Consider the following 16683-nt stretch of genomic DNA (forward strand, 5'->3'; position numbering starts at 1 on the left):
TTGAACAACATGCAGTGGAAAATTAAAAGGTTTTTAAAAGCTAAAATATCAAGCCTTTGATTATATCCATAAGCTAGAGAATATTGATAAAATACTGAAACCAGTATGTTATCTATTATTTATACAACTTTCTGCAGTGAACCTCTGTAACCAGTAATGTTCAGTCTGAACAATGTGTTTAATAAAGTGTATAAGAACTTAAAACTTAAGGGTAGTTAAGAAAAAAAAAATTGGTCTTACAAATGTTATTTAAAATTCTCAACAAAATACATAGCCTAGCCTAGGCTGTTTTAAAGATAGATGGGAATAATGAGGGGTTTAACTGTAAGAAGAGAGTTATGACACTATCTAGTATCACATTTAAGTTAGTAATCTTTGTTGCTTGCAAGAAAAAAATAATGTATTTGTACATGAAGGAAATACATGTGATTTTTTTAATTATCTTTTGCTATGTTTGCCAACTAAATTTGAGGCAGATGTTTATATTCTTTTTTGTCGTTTGCAATTACAAATGCTAAGACCTAGGTTAATATTTTTCTAAGCACTGACATGTCTAGGCATTATAGCCCTGGTAAGTTTAAATGAAACTAAAGCATGGTTGATAAATCAGCCATGTAGACAAGCAATACTGCTTTGATTCTTCAATATGACCTAGAATTTGAAAGAATATGCTAAAATTAAGCGTAACACTGATCCTCTGGAAAATAGAAGTATTGTTTGATTGACATTCAGTGCATGTTTGGAAGCAGAATTGCACATTTGCTGTGTTGCTTTTAGTTTAAAAAAACAAACATAGTATCCAGTAGCTTTAGTAACTCCAAAACCAGTAAGTTTCTAAAACCTTGGAGAAGGTATTCTTGACTTTTTATCAGAGTTGCTAATATTTGATATGTCTTAATCATTGAAGTTATCATTAGAGATCAGTTTTTAAAATGGCATTAGCATACACACCGTATTAATAAAGTTAGTGTTGGTTTTACTCATTTCTACTATTCTGAATCTGATGACAAGCAAAGTAGTTGACTAATTCTGTGGGGGCAGTAGTGGCATTTGTAGTTGAACCATCTAGTTTACAAACTTGCAAATAACCAAGGAGTGGTACAAACAGTTCGTAAATTCAGGTCTTGCTGTTCTATTGTTGTGGGGGGTTTTCTGGTCAAGCTTGCAAAGGCTTCCTGCATTGCCTCTAAACACTTAAGTCACCATGTCTTACTGACTTAAAGATACTGCTCTTCTGAGTGTCCTGAATACACTTAGTTTGTAACAGTGATCAGGTATATTGAGCAAAGTGAGACCCTCATGGATACGAGCAAGTTTTTCACTGTTTCCATTACAGAGTAAATCAGTCACAGGAGCAGTCTGATTTCCCAGTATGGCGTAGTCATCACTGGGCATGACACAACATTTTTGCCAGCAGTAAGATTTGGTTTTTTTGGGAATGGGGAATCTTCACTTGTTTTCCAAGATTTTGAAGAGTGTTATCGAGGTGTCCAAGAAACTTCTTCAATGTCTTCATTCTATCTTTGTCTTATCTCAGTGTTTGTCTAGCATGTTGCCGTTCCCACCAACTTGTTGACCTATCTGCTCAATATTCCTTTTCTTACTGCTATGTGCCTGCAGGCAGAGCCTTGAACCTATAGTGCCTCTAGCCACTGCTAATCAAACCTCTTCTCTTTTACCATTGAAGCCACGGAAGTACGTAGAAACACCACTTTGGCTGTGAGAATTGGGAACGTGTACAAGAAAAATCCTCTTCTGCTAATATATGGATTCTCCAAACATATTAGCTGTTGAACTTTTAACCAGCTTTTTGAATATGTGAAATCTCAGTTCAGGTCAATCAGGCTTAATAAATCAATCAATTACAATCAGTTGCTCATAATGGAAAGTCTTAGGAAACTGAAGGCATAGGTGTGAACATCGGGGCCGTGCATGATATGACAAGTTATTTTGTAATGTCATGACCAAATGCAAAGCTTCACAGGTGTTTTTGAGGCTGCGTGTGCTCAGCAGTCACACATATTGCACAAATTAGAATTTTTATAAAATATTGCATAATTCACCTGCCATCTTGCAAGTACCAAGGTTGTTTTTCTTTAAGCATATTCCATAATTTTTGCTAATCAGTTCAGCAGCAGATATTTCCTGTTCTTTTTATTGTTTGGGGGGGAAGGAGAAGAAAGGGAGCTTTATCTGAGCTCACCTTTACAGCTTATTGACATATATGGCATGCTGATTTTTCTCTCCCTTTCAGAAGAGAAACCCGATTGCTCCAAGGCCCGCTGTGAGGTCCAGTTTTCTCCTCGCTGTCCAGAAGATTCCATCTTGATTGAAGGTTATGCTCCTCCTGGTGAATGCTGTCCGCTTCCAAGCCGTTGCGTGTGCAATCCTGCAGGCTGCTTGAGGAAAGTTTGCCAACCTGGCTATTTGAATATACTGGTTTCTAAGGCATCAGGAAAGCCAGGGGAATGCTGTGATCTCTATGAATGTAAACCAGGTAAAAATGGACATGATTTTTTTTCCAATTTTAAATTTTTTCTAACTGACAAGCACAATAAGCTATACAACTGCATCTAATAAAGCCTATATAGCCTCTAAATTCTTCTAATTCTTCTTCAAAATTAAAATGATAATATGTAGGCAATACCCATAAAAAAAAAAAAAAAGATAAATATTATAAGTTTTACCTTCTTTTTTTCTCCAAACATAAATTTAAACTGAGCAACAAGGGAAAAGTAGCCTAGTGAGAATGTTGCATTTCTGTGGATGCTGCTAGTGAAAGTGACATACTGATTAGATCATACAAAGGTTTTACATAGTAGAAATATTTTGTGCATGGACAGGGAATTAAGGTTTCTATCTTAATATTTCTCTAGATTACAAAGTGATGGCCCTTGAAAACTAGCGAGTGAAAGGATTGTTGAGGTGCATATTGAAAGACTTCACAACATTTTTAGTATTTACCTATTTTCCATTTCATGAGAACACAAATTGCCCTTTTTTGTGATTTATTCTCAGTGGAAGTGGAAGACGTAATTCACGCTTCTTTTTGATCCAAGCTTTGGTGAAGATGAATAATAAATATAGAGGGATGAAAGCAGGCATATAAAATTGTATAATCCAAAATCTTATATGCAAACAGTATGCTTAAGCTGTGCCTTTCCTGTGCTTGTTTAACATTTTCTTAAATCCTTCACGGAAGATGATTGTACAGTCTTTGTATCTTTTAGTGCTTCTCTTTGTGGTTTTCCTGATATCCAATGCAAATCCGACTGTGTGGAAATTTAAGCAAACTTTTTCATTCTCTGTCATATGTAGTGGATGAAGAAGTCTTTATAATATTTTTTTTTTTCTCTAGAACATGTTGTCAACTTTAGTCTTCTTTCATCTAAAATTAGCTGTAATTTCTTATGGCACAGTTTCCTTGGGCTCCTTCCTTGTTACATTGCTCCTCTGTAAATTTTCTTAAAGTTTATCCACGTCTTTCAAATGTGGTGTCCACAAGCAGACTGCTATTTTGGTGAGTCTGCATCAGCACAAAATACTATAAAATAATTACTTTGTCTTTCAAGCAAAATTCTAAACAAGTGCTGACTCCTTTGCAAGAGTTATATTTAGTTTGTGAAGTACTTTGATTCCAAGATCATCTTGTAGCATGACTGCTGCTGAACCACTATATTTGTACATTTTAATTCTTCCTACATATACTTCAGATATGCCTTAACTGAATTTTATCTTTGTCGTGATTTAAACATGGCTGGTCTAAAGGTCTCTGGTTCAATCCCAGGTTTCAGCACCAAGAATATAAAACTAAAAGGGGAAAGGGAAAAAAATCCCAAACAATAAACACGAGTGATGCATTTGCTCACGACCCACCAGCCCAGCCCGACCCGAGCAGCGATTGGTCCCTTCTGGGTAACTCCCTCCAGTTTATACACTGGGCATGATGTGCTGTGGTATGGAATAGAATACCCCTTTGGCTAGTTTGGGTCAGGTGTCCTGTCTCTGCTTCCTCCTGGCTTCCCGCACCCCTCGTCACTGTCAGAGCATGAGATGGAAAAGTCCTTGATCAAGAGTAAGCATTACTTAGCAACAACTAAAAACATCAGTGTGTTATCAGCATAGTTCTCAGTCTAAAGTTAAAAAACACAGCACTGCACCAGCTACTAAGAAGGAGCAAAATAACTGTTACAGCTGAACCCAGGACAGTCTCGGTGACTTTGGAATATTTCTTTGTTTCTCAAAATAAATGTTAGCTCTGCTCAGATCCTCCCAAGTGTAATTTGCATTCTCATCTTGTAGTTTGCAAATAACTCTGTCCAAAGTTGCCTCTGTAGGTTACTTCTTGAAGATTGTTTTCAGCTTGTTAGTATTACAGAATCTTCAAATTACATATGTGATTATTGCATTAGTGGATTTATGTAACTGTGGGTATGTTGGTTTTTGAAGTAGTTTGTATTTTTTGTTGTAGGGAGTTAACAGGTGAAGGTGTATGGGACTGGAAAAATTATAATGCATGGTAGGAGGGTAGAAGAGCAGAGGCTTTGAAGAAATTGGGGAAGGAGACACACTAATGGGATTTAAGGGAAGTGTAGACCTTTGCAATGGGGGTTAATAATTGAGAGGCTGAGGGAAAGCAGAGACTTCTCCCCTAGTTGAGAGATGATGAAAGTGTGTTTCTTAGGCAGTAGCTAAGGTGCTGAGGAGTGCACATGGGTATTCCTGCGCATCCCCACAGTGACAGGTGATAAAACGTGTAATGGCTAAACTAGAGGGTAAGTGGGGCCCCTACTTTGTGGTAGGGCCATTGCTTGAGGGGAAAAAAAGGGAGTATTATTAATACATAATTATTAGTCGCTACATAGACTGATTTTTGTCAAGTTAGACTTCAGTGGCTGTCCAGACTGACTTCTATAACTTTGGTCTAGATGTTTCTTTCGCTTAGCATTCATCACAGTGGGAAGGTTGTAAAGGAAGAACAAACCAACACAAGACTGGAAGACAGGGAAAGGAGTAGATAAATGTTGACAAATCTTAGTAGTCTGCAAATTAGTTGCCACAGAAGGCTTCTTTTTTTTTTCCCTTTAATGGCAAAACTTCGCAAATCTGAAAATTTTTCGGTTTTCAGGGGAACTCTGTTTTTAAAGAGTATAAATTACACTTGTATAGACAACATTGTAGTTGAGGTATGAAGAAAATTTTAGACTAAACATGCTGATTTTTTTTAAAAAATAACTCCTTTCTTGTAGAAAGTTTAGGGATTTTATTTTTAAATTTGCAAGTCATCATGAACCTTGCTGGGTTTTTCCATCTAAAGTGTTCTGTCATGTTCACCACTGTCTGTGGTTTTAAATAAATGTCTTTGTTTAAGAGCAGGCAATGGAATATCTTGTTTTATTAGGATTGTATGTTCATAGGCTTATAGAATTATAAAATAATTTAGCTTGGAAGATTGGATGAATCTGGAGGTAATCTGGTCCATCCTGCCTCTTCTGCATTGTTTTATGCCATTTATTCTCTATGTGTATATGTGTGTACCACTGTATATGTAATAGCATATATCTTTTTATGTATGTATGACACTATGAGCATTATCTATGTGGATTTGCTGAAATAGCGATCATAAAGTGAAGTCAGATAATACTTCTTGCGTGACAGGAATATTTATTTAGCCTATGATAAGCTTGATAATAAACCTTGTGTCTTCAGAGTTTGACTCAGAATCCTGAAGAATTCTAGGAAAGAAGAGTTGGAGAGGAGCTGAACTATCAGTGCTCTGTTTTGTGTTTCCTCTGTTTTTAATGGCATGTTGCTGGGAATGAAAAAAAAAAAAAGGACAATGGGGAGTATAAGGCCTGATAGATAAGCATTCATGCAGAGTTTCTTATAAGGCTGTTGTCACTAGTTTTACTGGATAGTGTCAGTATGTCTATGGAGTTTACATGTTGAACAGAGAAAACTCTTTTCCATACTTTGCCACAAACCTAAATACTTTAGTTCCGAGTGCTGCTACCGCAGCACAATTCCTGTACCTCTGTGTCTGCTTAACCAGCCTCCACTGGGGTTTTACACCAGCAAAGGCTTTCTGGTGGAAACAAATTGCTAGAAGCTGGGAAGATTGCTTCCTATGATAGCAGTGCTGCCTTGTGCCAGTATAAAGTGTTTGTGCAGTTAAAGCACAAATTGTGTTTATTTCTTACCCTTAAATAAGATGCCTCTAGTTTACAGTGGCATTTAAGTTTGGAACTTTCTGCTGAGAACTGCATATGTTCAAATACTGTGATTGGCAACTGAGTTACTGAAAGGAAAACAGGAAGTATTTTCTTAACACTAAATGCTGGAATAAAAATCTTTCCTTTTGAGATCCACTTCCTCTTCTTTTACTTTAGAAATACAATGATTTAAGGCATTGGCAATCAGTTAAAATGAACAGTGAAGATACTTAGTAGCTTAGCTGTACCCATCTATTAAGCTTCCCATTATTTTGTCTTACATGTGCTTACCCATTACTCCACCAAGCATCTCACTGCAGTTGTGGTACCTACTGAGACCAAGTATGTCATGTCCCTTTTGTTTTGCTGTGGTTACTAAGCTCAGAGGTGAGATAACACTGGTCTGGTGTCATAAGCAACATACTTTGTTCCTACAAGCTGTGTATAACTGGCCAGTCAGGAGTGGTGAATTTAGTTATAAGCTGGGAGTTAGCTTTTAAGTATTCTCAAAACTTTTTTCTTTCCCCAAATGTAGTTTGAATGAACAGCCTCAAATGGATCTGCATAATGTGTTAACAGTAAAAATAAAAATAACATGAAACACAATTGGCGGAAGTTATATAGTGCCTTTTTTGCTAAGAAGCTAAAACAGTCTGAGCAGTGATGTTTTTGAAATCATGCTTATTAATGATGGAGTTAAAATCTAATCTAAAAGGTATTTTGCTGAAGTTGTGATAGCAACTCTAGCTGCCACTTCTGAATAAAGAAAGGTAAATAGTTTACTTTGGCACTTATCCAACAGATAAAGGTTGGACCTTTATTGGTAACTATTTTGTTGTCATTGTCCTATATGGTGAGATAGGGACTGTCATCCCTTAGTTTCTGACATCCTTGGGAAAGCATTAGGAATTGTCTGTCATGCTAGACAGAACCTCTGTTGAAAAGACCTCTCATCTTTCTAGCAGTCTTTCTGGCAAAGTTTTTGTTCACTCACCTTCCCCAGCTCACCTGCATGGTCTCAAAATTACTTTTACTGAAATAGAAGGTTTTTCTGGTACCAAATCTTGGTTTAAACGCAACTCTAAAGAGACAGTACCAAATCTTGGTTTAAACGCATCTCTAAAGAGACCGTAATAGTTTGGTGCATTTATTTGGGGAATTCCGTGCAGTCAGGGCTTGACAGAAAGTCTGAGATTAGCAGCAAAATGTAGTAGGTAGTGCATAATGATACACAGGGAAGTAACGTGCTCCACCCAGGTACAGCATCAGCAGTGAAAATCAGGTCTGGAATTTTTAGTCTTGCACTAATGATGAGGGTCAGCCAAATCAAGTTTTCTACATGTAGTTGTGAGAAATGGAATTTTTTTTTTTTTTTTAATTCCTTGTTGCTTACAGAATGTGTTGTTCTATTGGATGATTTGTTAGAAGCTGATGTTGAGAGTACTTAAGAGATGAGGTTGGGAAAGGACTGAAGAAGATGAGTGTGGAAGAAGTACAGATAAGTTTCTCATGGAGCTGGGGAAATGGGTTAGAAGTTGACAATGGTGGTGAGGGAGGTAAGAAAAAAGAAATCAGCAAATACAGTGGTTCATGTTGAGAAATACCTGTGTTAGGAGAGTTAAGGAAGTGATACAACTGAATTGAAAGTCCAGGAATGTCATTCACTCTGGTTGTGTTTAATACGTTCTGAAGTGTGAAGGAATGCAAAAAGGATGATGCATTGTCATGAAGAGATACCTTCGTGCTTGTTTTCTTCTCTTCCAGAACAGAAAGTATAACTACCATTATCAGATGTAGTCATGTTGCGTTGTATTATTTGCGAGGAACCACTTGAAATACATTTGAACTGAAAGCAAAGGGTGTTATGTGATGCTGCTTAGCTGCTGTAGAAGCAGACTTTGTAGCCTTGTACTGAACCCTCAGAAAGCTATGTCTTCTGGAAAAACAGAAATTTTTTTCTGGGCTGAGCCACAGTGTTGTGTATAAAAAAATAAAATCATCATAGAATCATAGAATGGTTAGAGTTGGACCTAAAAGATCATCTAGTTCCAACTCCCCTGCCACAGGCAGGGACATCTTGCACTAGACCAGGTTGCTTCAAGCCCCATCCTACCTGGTCTTGAACACTGCCAGGGATGGGGCAACCACAAGTTCCCTGGGCAACCTGTGCCATTGCCTCACCACCCTCACAAATATATAATGACAACTTATGATAAACCTGTTCATGAAAAGTACACTTTGTAATTATTGGAATCAAAGAAAGATGTGAAACAGAACTAGTAGTTCAGTGGCAAATGTTTAAATACAATTTTATTTTTTAAGACAGTAGTACAGCTAATCTGGGGGACATCTGTTTAAGTAATGAAGAATGATTATACACTGTTCTGTAACCTTTCAAAATGTTCAGCTTATCTGGAAGTTTGGCTCCGTACGTTTTCCAGTTTAGGAAACCCATTTAAAACTGAAAGAAAGTAGATACTTCTTTTTCCTTCTTCAGGTATCTTTCATCTCTTATCTCTCCACATCTTTCTCCTGTGAGGAAAGGCTAAGAGGACCAGCACTGTTCAGCCTGAAGAGAAGGGTCAGGGGAGATCTCATCAATGCATATAAATACCTGAAGGGAAGGTGTAAAGACAGAGTCAGGCTCTTTTCAGTGATGCACAGTGGCAGGACCGGAAGTAGTAGACACAAACTGAAACAACAGTGTTCTTTTGAACGTCAGGAAACACTTTTTCACCATGGGAGTTACCAAGCACTGGCACAGGTTGCCCAAAGAGGTGGTGGCATCTCCATCCTTGGAGATATTCAAAAGCTATCTAGGCATGGTCCCGGGCAACCAGATCTGTGTGACCTGGCTTGGGGAGGGGGTTTAGCCAGTTGACCTCCAGAGTTCCCATCTAATCTCAGCTGTTCTATGATTAATCTAATAATTTCATAATAAAGATCTTCCAGTTTGGACAGAAGAAATTCTTGGGGGTAGTGGATAAGGTGTCCTGGGTTCAGCTATAGCAGTCATTTTTCTCCTTCTTAGTAGCTGGTGCAGTGCTGTGTTTTTTAACTTTCAGCCTGGGAACAACACTGATAACACCGATGTTTTTAGTTGTTGATAAGTAATGTTTACTCCGACCAAGGACTTTCTCAGTCTCATGCTCTGCCAGGGAGGAGGGGAAGCCGGGAGGAAGCAGAGACAGGACACCTGACCCAAACTAGCCAAAGGGGTATTCCATTCCACAGCACGTCATGCCCAGTGTATAAACCGGGGGGAGTTACCTGGAAGGCCGAGATCACTGCCCAGGTCGGGCTGGGTATTGGTCGGCAGGTGGTGAGCAATTGTATCCTCTCCACTTGTTATTTCCCTTATCATTATTATAATTGCTGGTAGCAGTAGTGGTTTTGTATTATACCTTAGTTATGGGACTGCTCTTATCTCAACCTGTGGGAGTTACACTCTTCCGATTTTCCTCCCTCTCCCTCAGGGAGCGGGGGGAGAAGGAAAAGGGGGGGAGTGAGCGAGCGGCTATGTGGTTCTAAGTTACCAGCTGGGCTTAAACCACGACATAAGGTCACTGTATACCCTTTGTTCACCAAACCCTACTAATCCTACAAGAACTGGAGGGTGCTTTGGTACTAGTAAGAGATCAGTATAAAAAAAATAGAAATGGGTAAGTCAGATCAAATAGGGGAACCACTGACTACATAAAGCCACTTAATTGCTTGAGAATTTTCTATTTGAATGCTCTTGATTTGAGGTTTGTTTGTAATTCTTCTTAGGTTTGTACTTTTTTAATAAAGACAGACTGTTTCGGCTGCTTTTCAATGTTAGTGAGCCATGTACTAGCACATTGTAACCACTGGAAAAAATTTTAAGTATTTAGAAAAAAAGAGCACCTTAGTTGAGACTTGGTGAAGTGATTTGGGAGTTTCCTTTTGTTTCTTCTTTCATTATCATCACTGGTATATGGAAAGATGGACACAGGAATAGCTGTGCAGTAGCAGCTTGTTGGTGGTTTTTCCCAGACAGGTTACCTGGGAAGGAGGCGAAGGGGACCTTGAATCCAGGGGATTAGAAAGGTTGCTAGTTTAAATTCAGGAAACTGAATATTGGTAGTTACTTGGTACAACAGAATTGTGCAAATTGTATTGGTCTCATTGGAGCACACTGACCACCTCCTGATTCTCAATGCCTGATGTGATAATGGAGGAATTAAACATGTATTTCTTACAGAAGAGCTGTTTCACAGTTATTTGTTAATAAAATGGAACATAAAACTCTAGGGTTTTTTTAAGTGAAATATTATTAAACTAAGTATTTCTGAGTTGTTTACTCTTTTAAATGCTATGGGGAAAATATATTCTCAGTAACCTAGTATATTTCTAGTAGCTTATATTATTTACAGGTAATGATTTTTTAAGTTTGCATCTCTACCTTTCATAATTTTTTTTTTTTTTTAGTTAACTAGTATTAGTTTATTTGCTTCCCAAGTCAATAATTTTAAAAAGTGAATCTTAGAAAGGAAGTATTTTTGTAATGTTACTTACCAAGCATGTGTTCATTAGATAACTTTTCTGACTTAAATTAAAAGGCTGATGCATAACTGGTTGCTTACGATGACCTAATTTGCAAAAAGCTTCTAAAGCATGAGTAAAAGGAATTTTTTTCTTCCCTTCCTCCATAGTGTTCAGTGTGGATTGCAGCACAGTCGAATGTCCTCCTGTTCAACAAGTTGTTTGCCCATTGGATAGCTATGAAACTCAAGTCAGGCTGACGGCTGATGGCTGCTGTACCCTGCCCACAAGGTTGGTGTCTTGACGGCTGAGTATCTTTAACTTGTTCTCTACAATTCAAGTATCATAAATACAGGATAATTATGCATAGTTCTGTGGCAATAAGTGCTAATACAGAATAATAAAAAAAAATGAAGTAGGTTAAAGGTATATCAGGCTGATAGAAATCCAAAATCTATCTTTTGAAGCAGAAGAAAATTCTTCTTGGTGCAAATGCATGAAGCTGATTTTTGCTAGTTGTTTGAGGGATTTGTGCCTCTAGTTTTATTTTCAGTGCATTCAATTAATTTTACAAAAGTAAGTTCTTTCAAGAAACTTCTGAAGGTCTTTGATAAGGACTTAAATGATGGAGATTGCAGAAGATATGCAAGAGAAAATCTTGCCTAGTTAAAAAAAAAACTTCGGGGTTTTTTGGTATGTGGAAGACCACTTTAAGAAGCTCAAAGATGGTGGCTATCTGGAACTGCAGGGAAATAGAAATTTCAAGTACTCACTTCCATTTTACTTTGGTGGTTGTTCAAGCAGATATAATTTTTTACAGTTTGGAAAAATAAGATGATTTGGAGTTGGGTTTGTTCCAAAATTCTACACCACTGCTTCAACTTCTGTTTTTACAACAAACTTCCCAAAACCTGATGCAGCAATATGCCAAATAAATATGAATTCAAGCAGAAAATAACGTCAATGAAAATATTTTACATGAACCAGGAAATATTTCTTGTAGACGTAACTAGTCAATTTATTTAGTATGAATGTTGTTGGACCATACACTATTGCCATATTCTCAACCCTTTTTGAGATTGTAAAGGAATGATAAACTTGCAAAGAATTCAGAAAGTAGAAAATGGCAAAGGTTGTGTAATGGGTACCATTTGGGTACATATTTAATATGGTGACATCTTTGAAACTGTTGTTTCCATGAAATATGAGGGTTATTGTATGGGGTGTTAATAATCTATTAAAAAAAAAAAGGGGCAAAAAAAAAGATGTGAAGAACTTAATATAGTGCTGTAATCCTGTCTGTTGAAATTTGAGAATGTATTTCTAAACTTGACAAACTTGACTTGTTATTGTAGAATACACCTAGTCATCTGCTATTAAAAAAAAAAAACCACAACACTTACCTTACTCAGTGAATGCTACAAATGTTCTTTCATTCAGAGTTGTTTTCTCTTTCTGTTTTATGAATTTGGGATGAGAACGTGCAATGGATTCTTGATATCCTCCCTTTATTCTTTAACATGTTCTCCTTAAAATTCCTAGGAATCATGATCATTTCATATTAGTTGATGACTGACCTGGCTAGTTTGGATTGCACAGGAGCCTGCAGATTTTTTAACTAGTCATCATACTGGCATTACTGCTAGTACAGCTCAGCACGTTCAAGACAACTAGAATAAAATGCTACTAAGGACTGTATTTGAAAAGATAGATTATAAAGTCAAAGAAGCAATCCAGATTAAAATTTCACAAGTTTTTAAGTTAGATTAACGCTCAGAAACCTTGACACAATAGAAAATTTGTATTAATAGAGATTTTTACTTCAAAATTTGTTTCAACTTGCTGGATTAAAAAGTGATATGCAAGCTAAATTACTTTTGTTTCCCAAAAGTAAGATAGTGTTGTATTTTTCTGAAGTCTAATACAAACTGTGGTTTGATTTTTCTATTGCTTGGTTGGAGGGAATGAAAAATATCCACTTTAAATTCTTTGTAAATGATAACTTCAGTGTTCCTTCTATAAGGGAATATAGCGTACCAAGAAAATAAAACTTCATTTACTTCAGAAAAATGACCAGTTCGAAATATTTTCTATTTCTGGCATACACTTGGGAACTGATCTTAAATAAAACACATAGAGCAAACATGTCCGTGGAAGAATCTTTTTCTTTCTTTGATAATGTTTTAAAATATAACCAGTTAGTTTGCTGGGGTTAACTGTAACTGAGGTCTGAAGTGAACTTGTACATGTGCATGGTATGTTAGTGACAAAACCAGTATTCTCATCTCCTGCACACAAAGACCTCAATCGTGCAAGCAGGCATAGCATGTGTGAATATTAGATAATTGTAAATTGCATTGAAACTGCTTGGAAGTCAGATTGCTGTGCATTACTGGGATGAGAGTTTATCAAGGGATCAGAGCTGGGATAGATTAGTTCTCAGCTCCTGGAGTCTTATGGTTGGATATGAGGTCTTTTTGTGCTGACATCTCTGTCCTTGATGTGCAAAACTGAAAAAAATAAAGCCACAATTAGCATAACCTGGTCTGTCTGCAGGTAGTTTGAAACAATTTTAGGTGTCTTGTGCTACTCCATTAATTTTTAACTTTGTGGTTCAGTCCGTGTTGCTGTATATAGTTATCATGTGTGTTGCTAGATTTTTGGATTGCCTTCATTCAGCCAAAGCAATAATGCACTTTTTAATAGAGTAGGTGAGAAGGAAAGAAGAAAAGCTGAATCTGGAAGCCGTAAGATCATATAGATGCTTTATATGTTGTATGCCTGCTGGAAATGTATTTACTCATTTTTGATTTTAAAAATCTGCTGCTGTGCTTCTTAAGGAAGACAGCGCCACAGTTGACATTCGTGTGCTGTAGATAAAGATACTGCTTGAAGGGGAGAAAGAAAGGAACATGATGTGAGGCTAATCAGAGAAGAACATTAGAGGGAAGAGAAGTATATGTACGAAAAGAGACAAGGCAGAAAGGGAAACTAAGTTCAGTTATTTGGAACATGAAAGTCAAACCATTTGAATCCAGTTTCAATGTTTCCTCAGATTTGAGGAAAAATTGGAGCTTTATATTTGAAGCCAGGTCTCTATCCCACGAGTCTTGCATTTCAAAACTACAGGAAAGGCAAATAAAGTGGAGATTTATGGATGAATGACTCTACACTGGGAAAAGGGGATGTTTCTTCTTAATTTTAGGATTTCTTACTAAACTTATGGTGAAATACCTACATTGCATTGACTGTGTTTCAGTTAGAATCACTTAAATCCATATCATACCTCTTTTTAATCAGTAGAATTATGTTCCAAAGAAGTGTCAGTGTATATTTTAAGGTACATTTGAGAATGACATATTGAAAGCAAAGATGTCTTGTGTCATAAGGTCGTAGACTTTAGCTTCTAATGAACTATTTTTGTTAAGATTTTGGACTTTTTCAAGGAGTTAGAGTTGTTTCATTTACTGCCACTAAAATAAAAGTTTAATGCCAGCAGAACCTGAGAGCAGTCAGTTGGAGCATGGGTGGTATGTCACTGACTGTTAACAAGTAGCGGACAATTTCACGTACAGCAGGAACAGTCTGACTTCTGTCCCACATCTTGCTCTTGGCTGGTTCTTGTATATGTAATATGCTAGGGAAACAGAGATCCTTAAACCTGGTGTTAAGTAGGCCTATGTCTTATGAGTGGGCTCTTGTATGCATGTTCATAATATTGAAAACTTCTCTAGCAATGCCAGGGGAAAAGTGGGAATAGTAAAGAAACATCAGATACCATAAGTTCTTTTACTTGCATTCAGAGGTTACATTTAGTTTTGCACGGATTTCTACTGTGATAGTCCAAACAGAACAGCCTACCAATTTGGCACTGATACCAAAATACCAGTTGCTTCAGCTTTCATCAGACTGTCATGAGACACCTTAAATTTCCAGCTATTGTGTTGGGAATGTCTGTGGTCTTGATAAAGATGCTCTATTGTCTAAGGAGCTGATAAAATAAAAAATGTATTAGACCTCTTACAGAGAACATGTTATGTCTATTAAAAATTTAAATGATGATCTATATGAAGTGTACAAAATCCATTATCTTTGGTTCTTTCCAGTTTTTCTGTTGTGAATGAATTTTCTTCAAATTTTCAGATTCCTTTGCAATTTATTTATAAAGTTATACACTTATTTATAAGTGTAATCAAGTGTTATAGTAAGTGCTGTCAAAATCTTTAATTTTTTTATCTATGAAGGTAAATCAGGAGCTGATTTCAATGATTAGTGTTGGCTTGTATCTTAATTGGTCACATGGTTTTTTAGTCTTTACTAGGTCTCTGCTTCTTGCTCTAGTTTTATCCGCCTGTTTCTGTGCTCTTTTTCCTTCATCTCATCTAAGTATGGTCTTTTTCCTTGCACCAGTTTCCATTCTCCCGCCTGTCAACTGTTAGAAATCTGGTAACTTCAAGATTCATTCAGTGCTCTGTTCTCAGAGATATTTCCTCCCACCACCTATTCTTGGTCAGTCTTTTAATAAAAGCAGATAAACCAAGAAAATTCTAGAGAACTAGAAAGACATTAGTACTGTGCCAATATTAAAAAGAATAAAAACTAAGTAATTAAAGTCTTGTTATCTTGATACCAGTTCTAAGAAAAATATTGGGAAAACTGATAGAGGATTGAACTGAGGATTAAAGGATGTAATTATAGCTAAAAGCAACTGAACATTGCTTTGAGAGAGGCAGTTTTCTGAAACTTGGTTTTATCTTTTGAAGATACTAAGCTTGCCTTAAAAATATGATTATCAAAGTGCCTTTCTTCTCAGTTTCTGTCTTCTGTAGTCACTAGTCTTTTTCGTTGTATTGAATTCTAGCTTAACAAACAAAACAAGAAAAAACAACCAAAACCAACCAAACAACCCCCCCCCCCCCCCCCCCAAGAAAACCCCACAACAATAATAAAAAAAAAAACCACACCTCAGACTTTACAATTAATGCTGTCTTGTAGGGTTTACTTTATAAAATACCCTTCCTCAAACTACTTATCATTGAAGAAGAAAATTTCCCATACCCCTCCTCCCCCAGATTCTGGAAGTGAATCAGTCCCAGTGAGTCACGTTGTGGTCCTTTATCTCCTGAGATGAACTCTTGCATCACTGAGTATCTTGCTGATAATATAGGATATAACAACACCCTTCTGAGAGGAGAGGAGCATTCAGGAGTATGTTCACTAAATCCCAATAATAAATTTGCTTGACATACTTATTTAAAAAGCTCACACCATAAGCCTGAATATGTTCTAGATTAGAAAATTTTCAGAAATAATCAATACATGTTTATCCATCAAAATCTCCAGCAGTTTATTTTGTGTCTGAGTCTCAGCTTTAATAAATGCAGTTTCAAGTTTGATGTGGTGGGAGGAGAAGGGAAAAACAAATGTAAATGAATCATAAAAGAAGCAGATAACAAGTTACAGAGAGAGAAAAATTTTTAAGAGCAGTGAACTGCTTCATAAATCTAAACAAAACAGGAATACAAGTCATGATGACTATTTCATACATCAGAAAGTGAAGAGCTTTTTACAGATACAATCTTGCAAGATTGGAGCCCAAATATCTTGGGATTGAAGGATGAGTAGATGAAGACTTCGAGTCAGACCATTTCACTATCACTTAGTTACAGATAGCTGGATGGTGTTACAAATGCAAAAGTCTCAATTGGATTAAGTAGCATGGAGGAGTAGGATTATAGCTTTATTGTTTAGAAGAAAAGGTCTGAAAAAGTTTCTTAAATCAGTTAGTCATAGAACTTTTTTCCTTGTTTGAACAGTATTTTTCCCTGTTGGTTTTTGTATTTACATGTAGCTAAAATGTCTCAATCTGGAGCTGCTTTGGAATGGCAGTACCACAGATCGGTGTGCAGTATGGTAAAGTGAAATGTACTTGACCAGCAAAAGTGTTAATTCTCTGGACAATATA

At 36.7% G+C, this 16683-nt stretch overlaps 1 protein-coding gene across 1 annotated transcript in view; it reads left to right on the plus strand.

The window, feature by feature from the left end:
• Positions 1-16683, plus strand: part of CRIM1 (cysteine rich transmembrane BMP regulator 1) — a 188459-nt gene that overhangs the window by 88094 nt on the left and 83682 nt on the right. The window contains exons 3-4 of the mRNA XM_030498818.1: positions 2255-2497; positions 10889-11009. Of these exons, the coding sequence (XP_030354678.1) occupies positions 2255-2497; positions 10889-11009 (364 nt within the window). The remainder of the gene's footprint in view (positions 1-2254; positions 2498-10888; positions 11010-16683) is intronic.

Source organism: Strigops habroptila, chromosome 10 (assembly GCF_004027225.2).
Source record: "Strigops habroptila isolate Jane chromosome 10, bStrHab1.2.pri, whole genome shotgun sequence".
NCBI classification, from domain to species: domain Eukaryota; kingdom Metazoa; phylum Chordata; class Aves; order Psittaciformes; family Psittacidae; genus Strigops; species Strigops habroptila.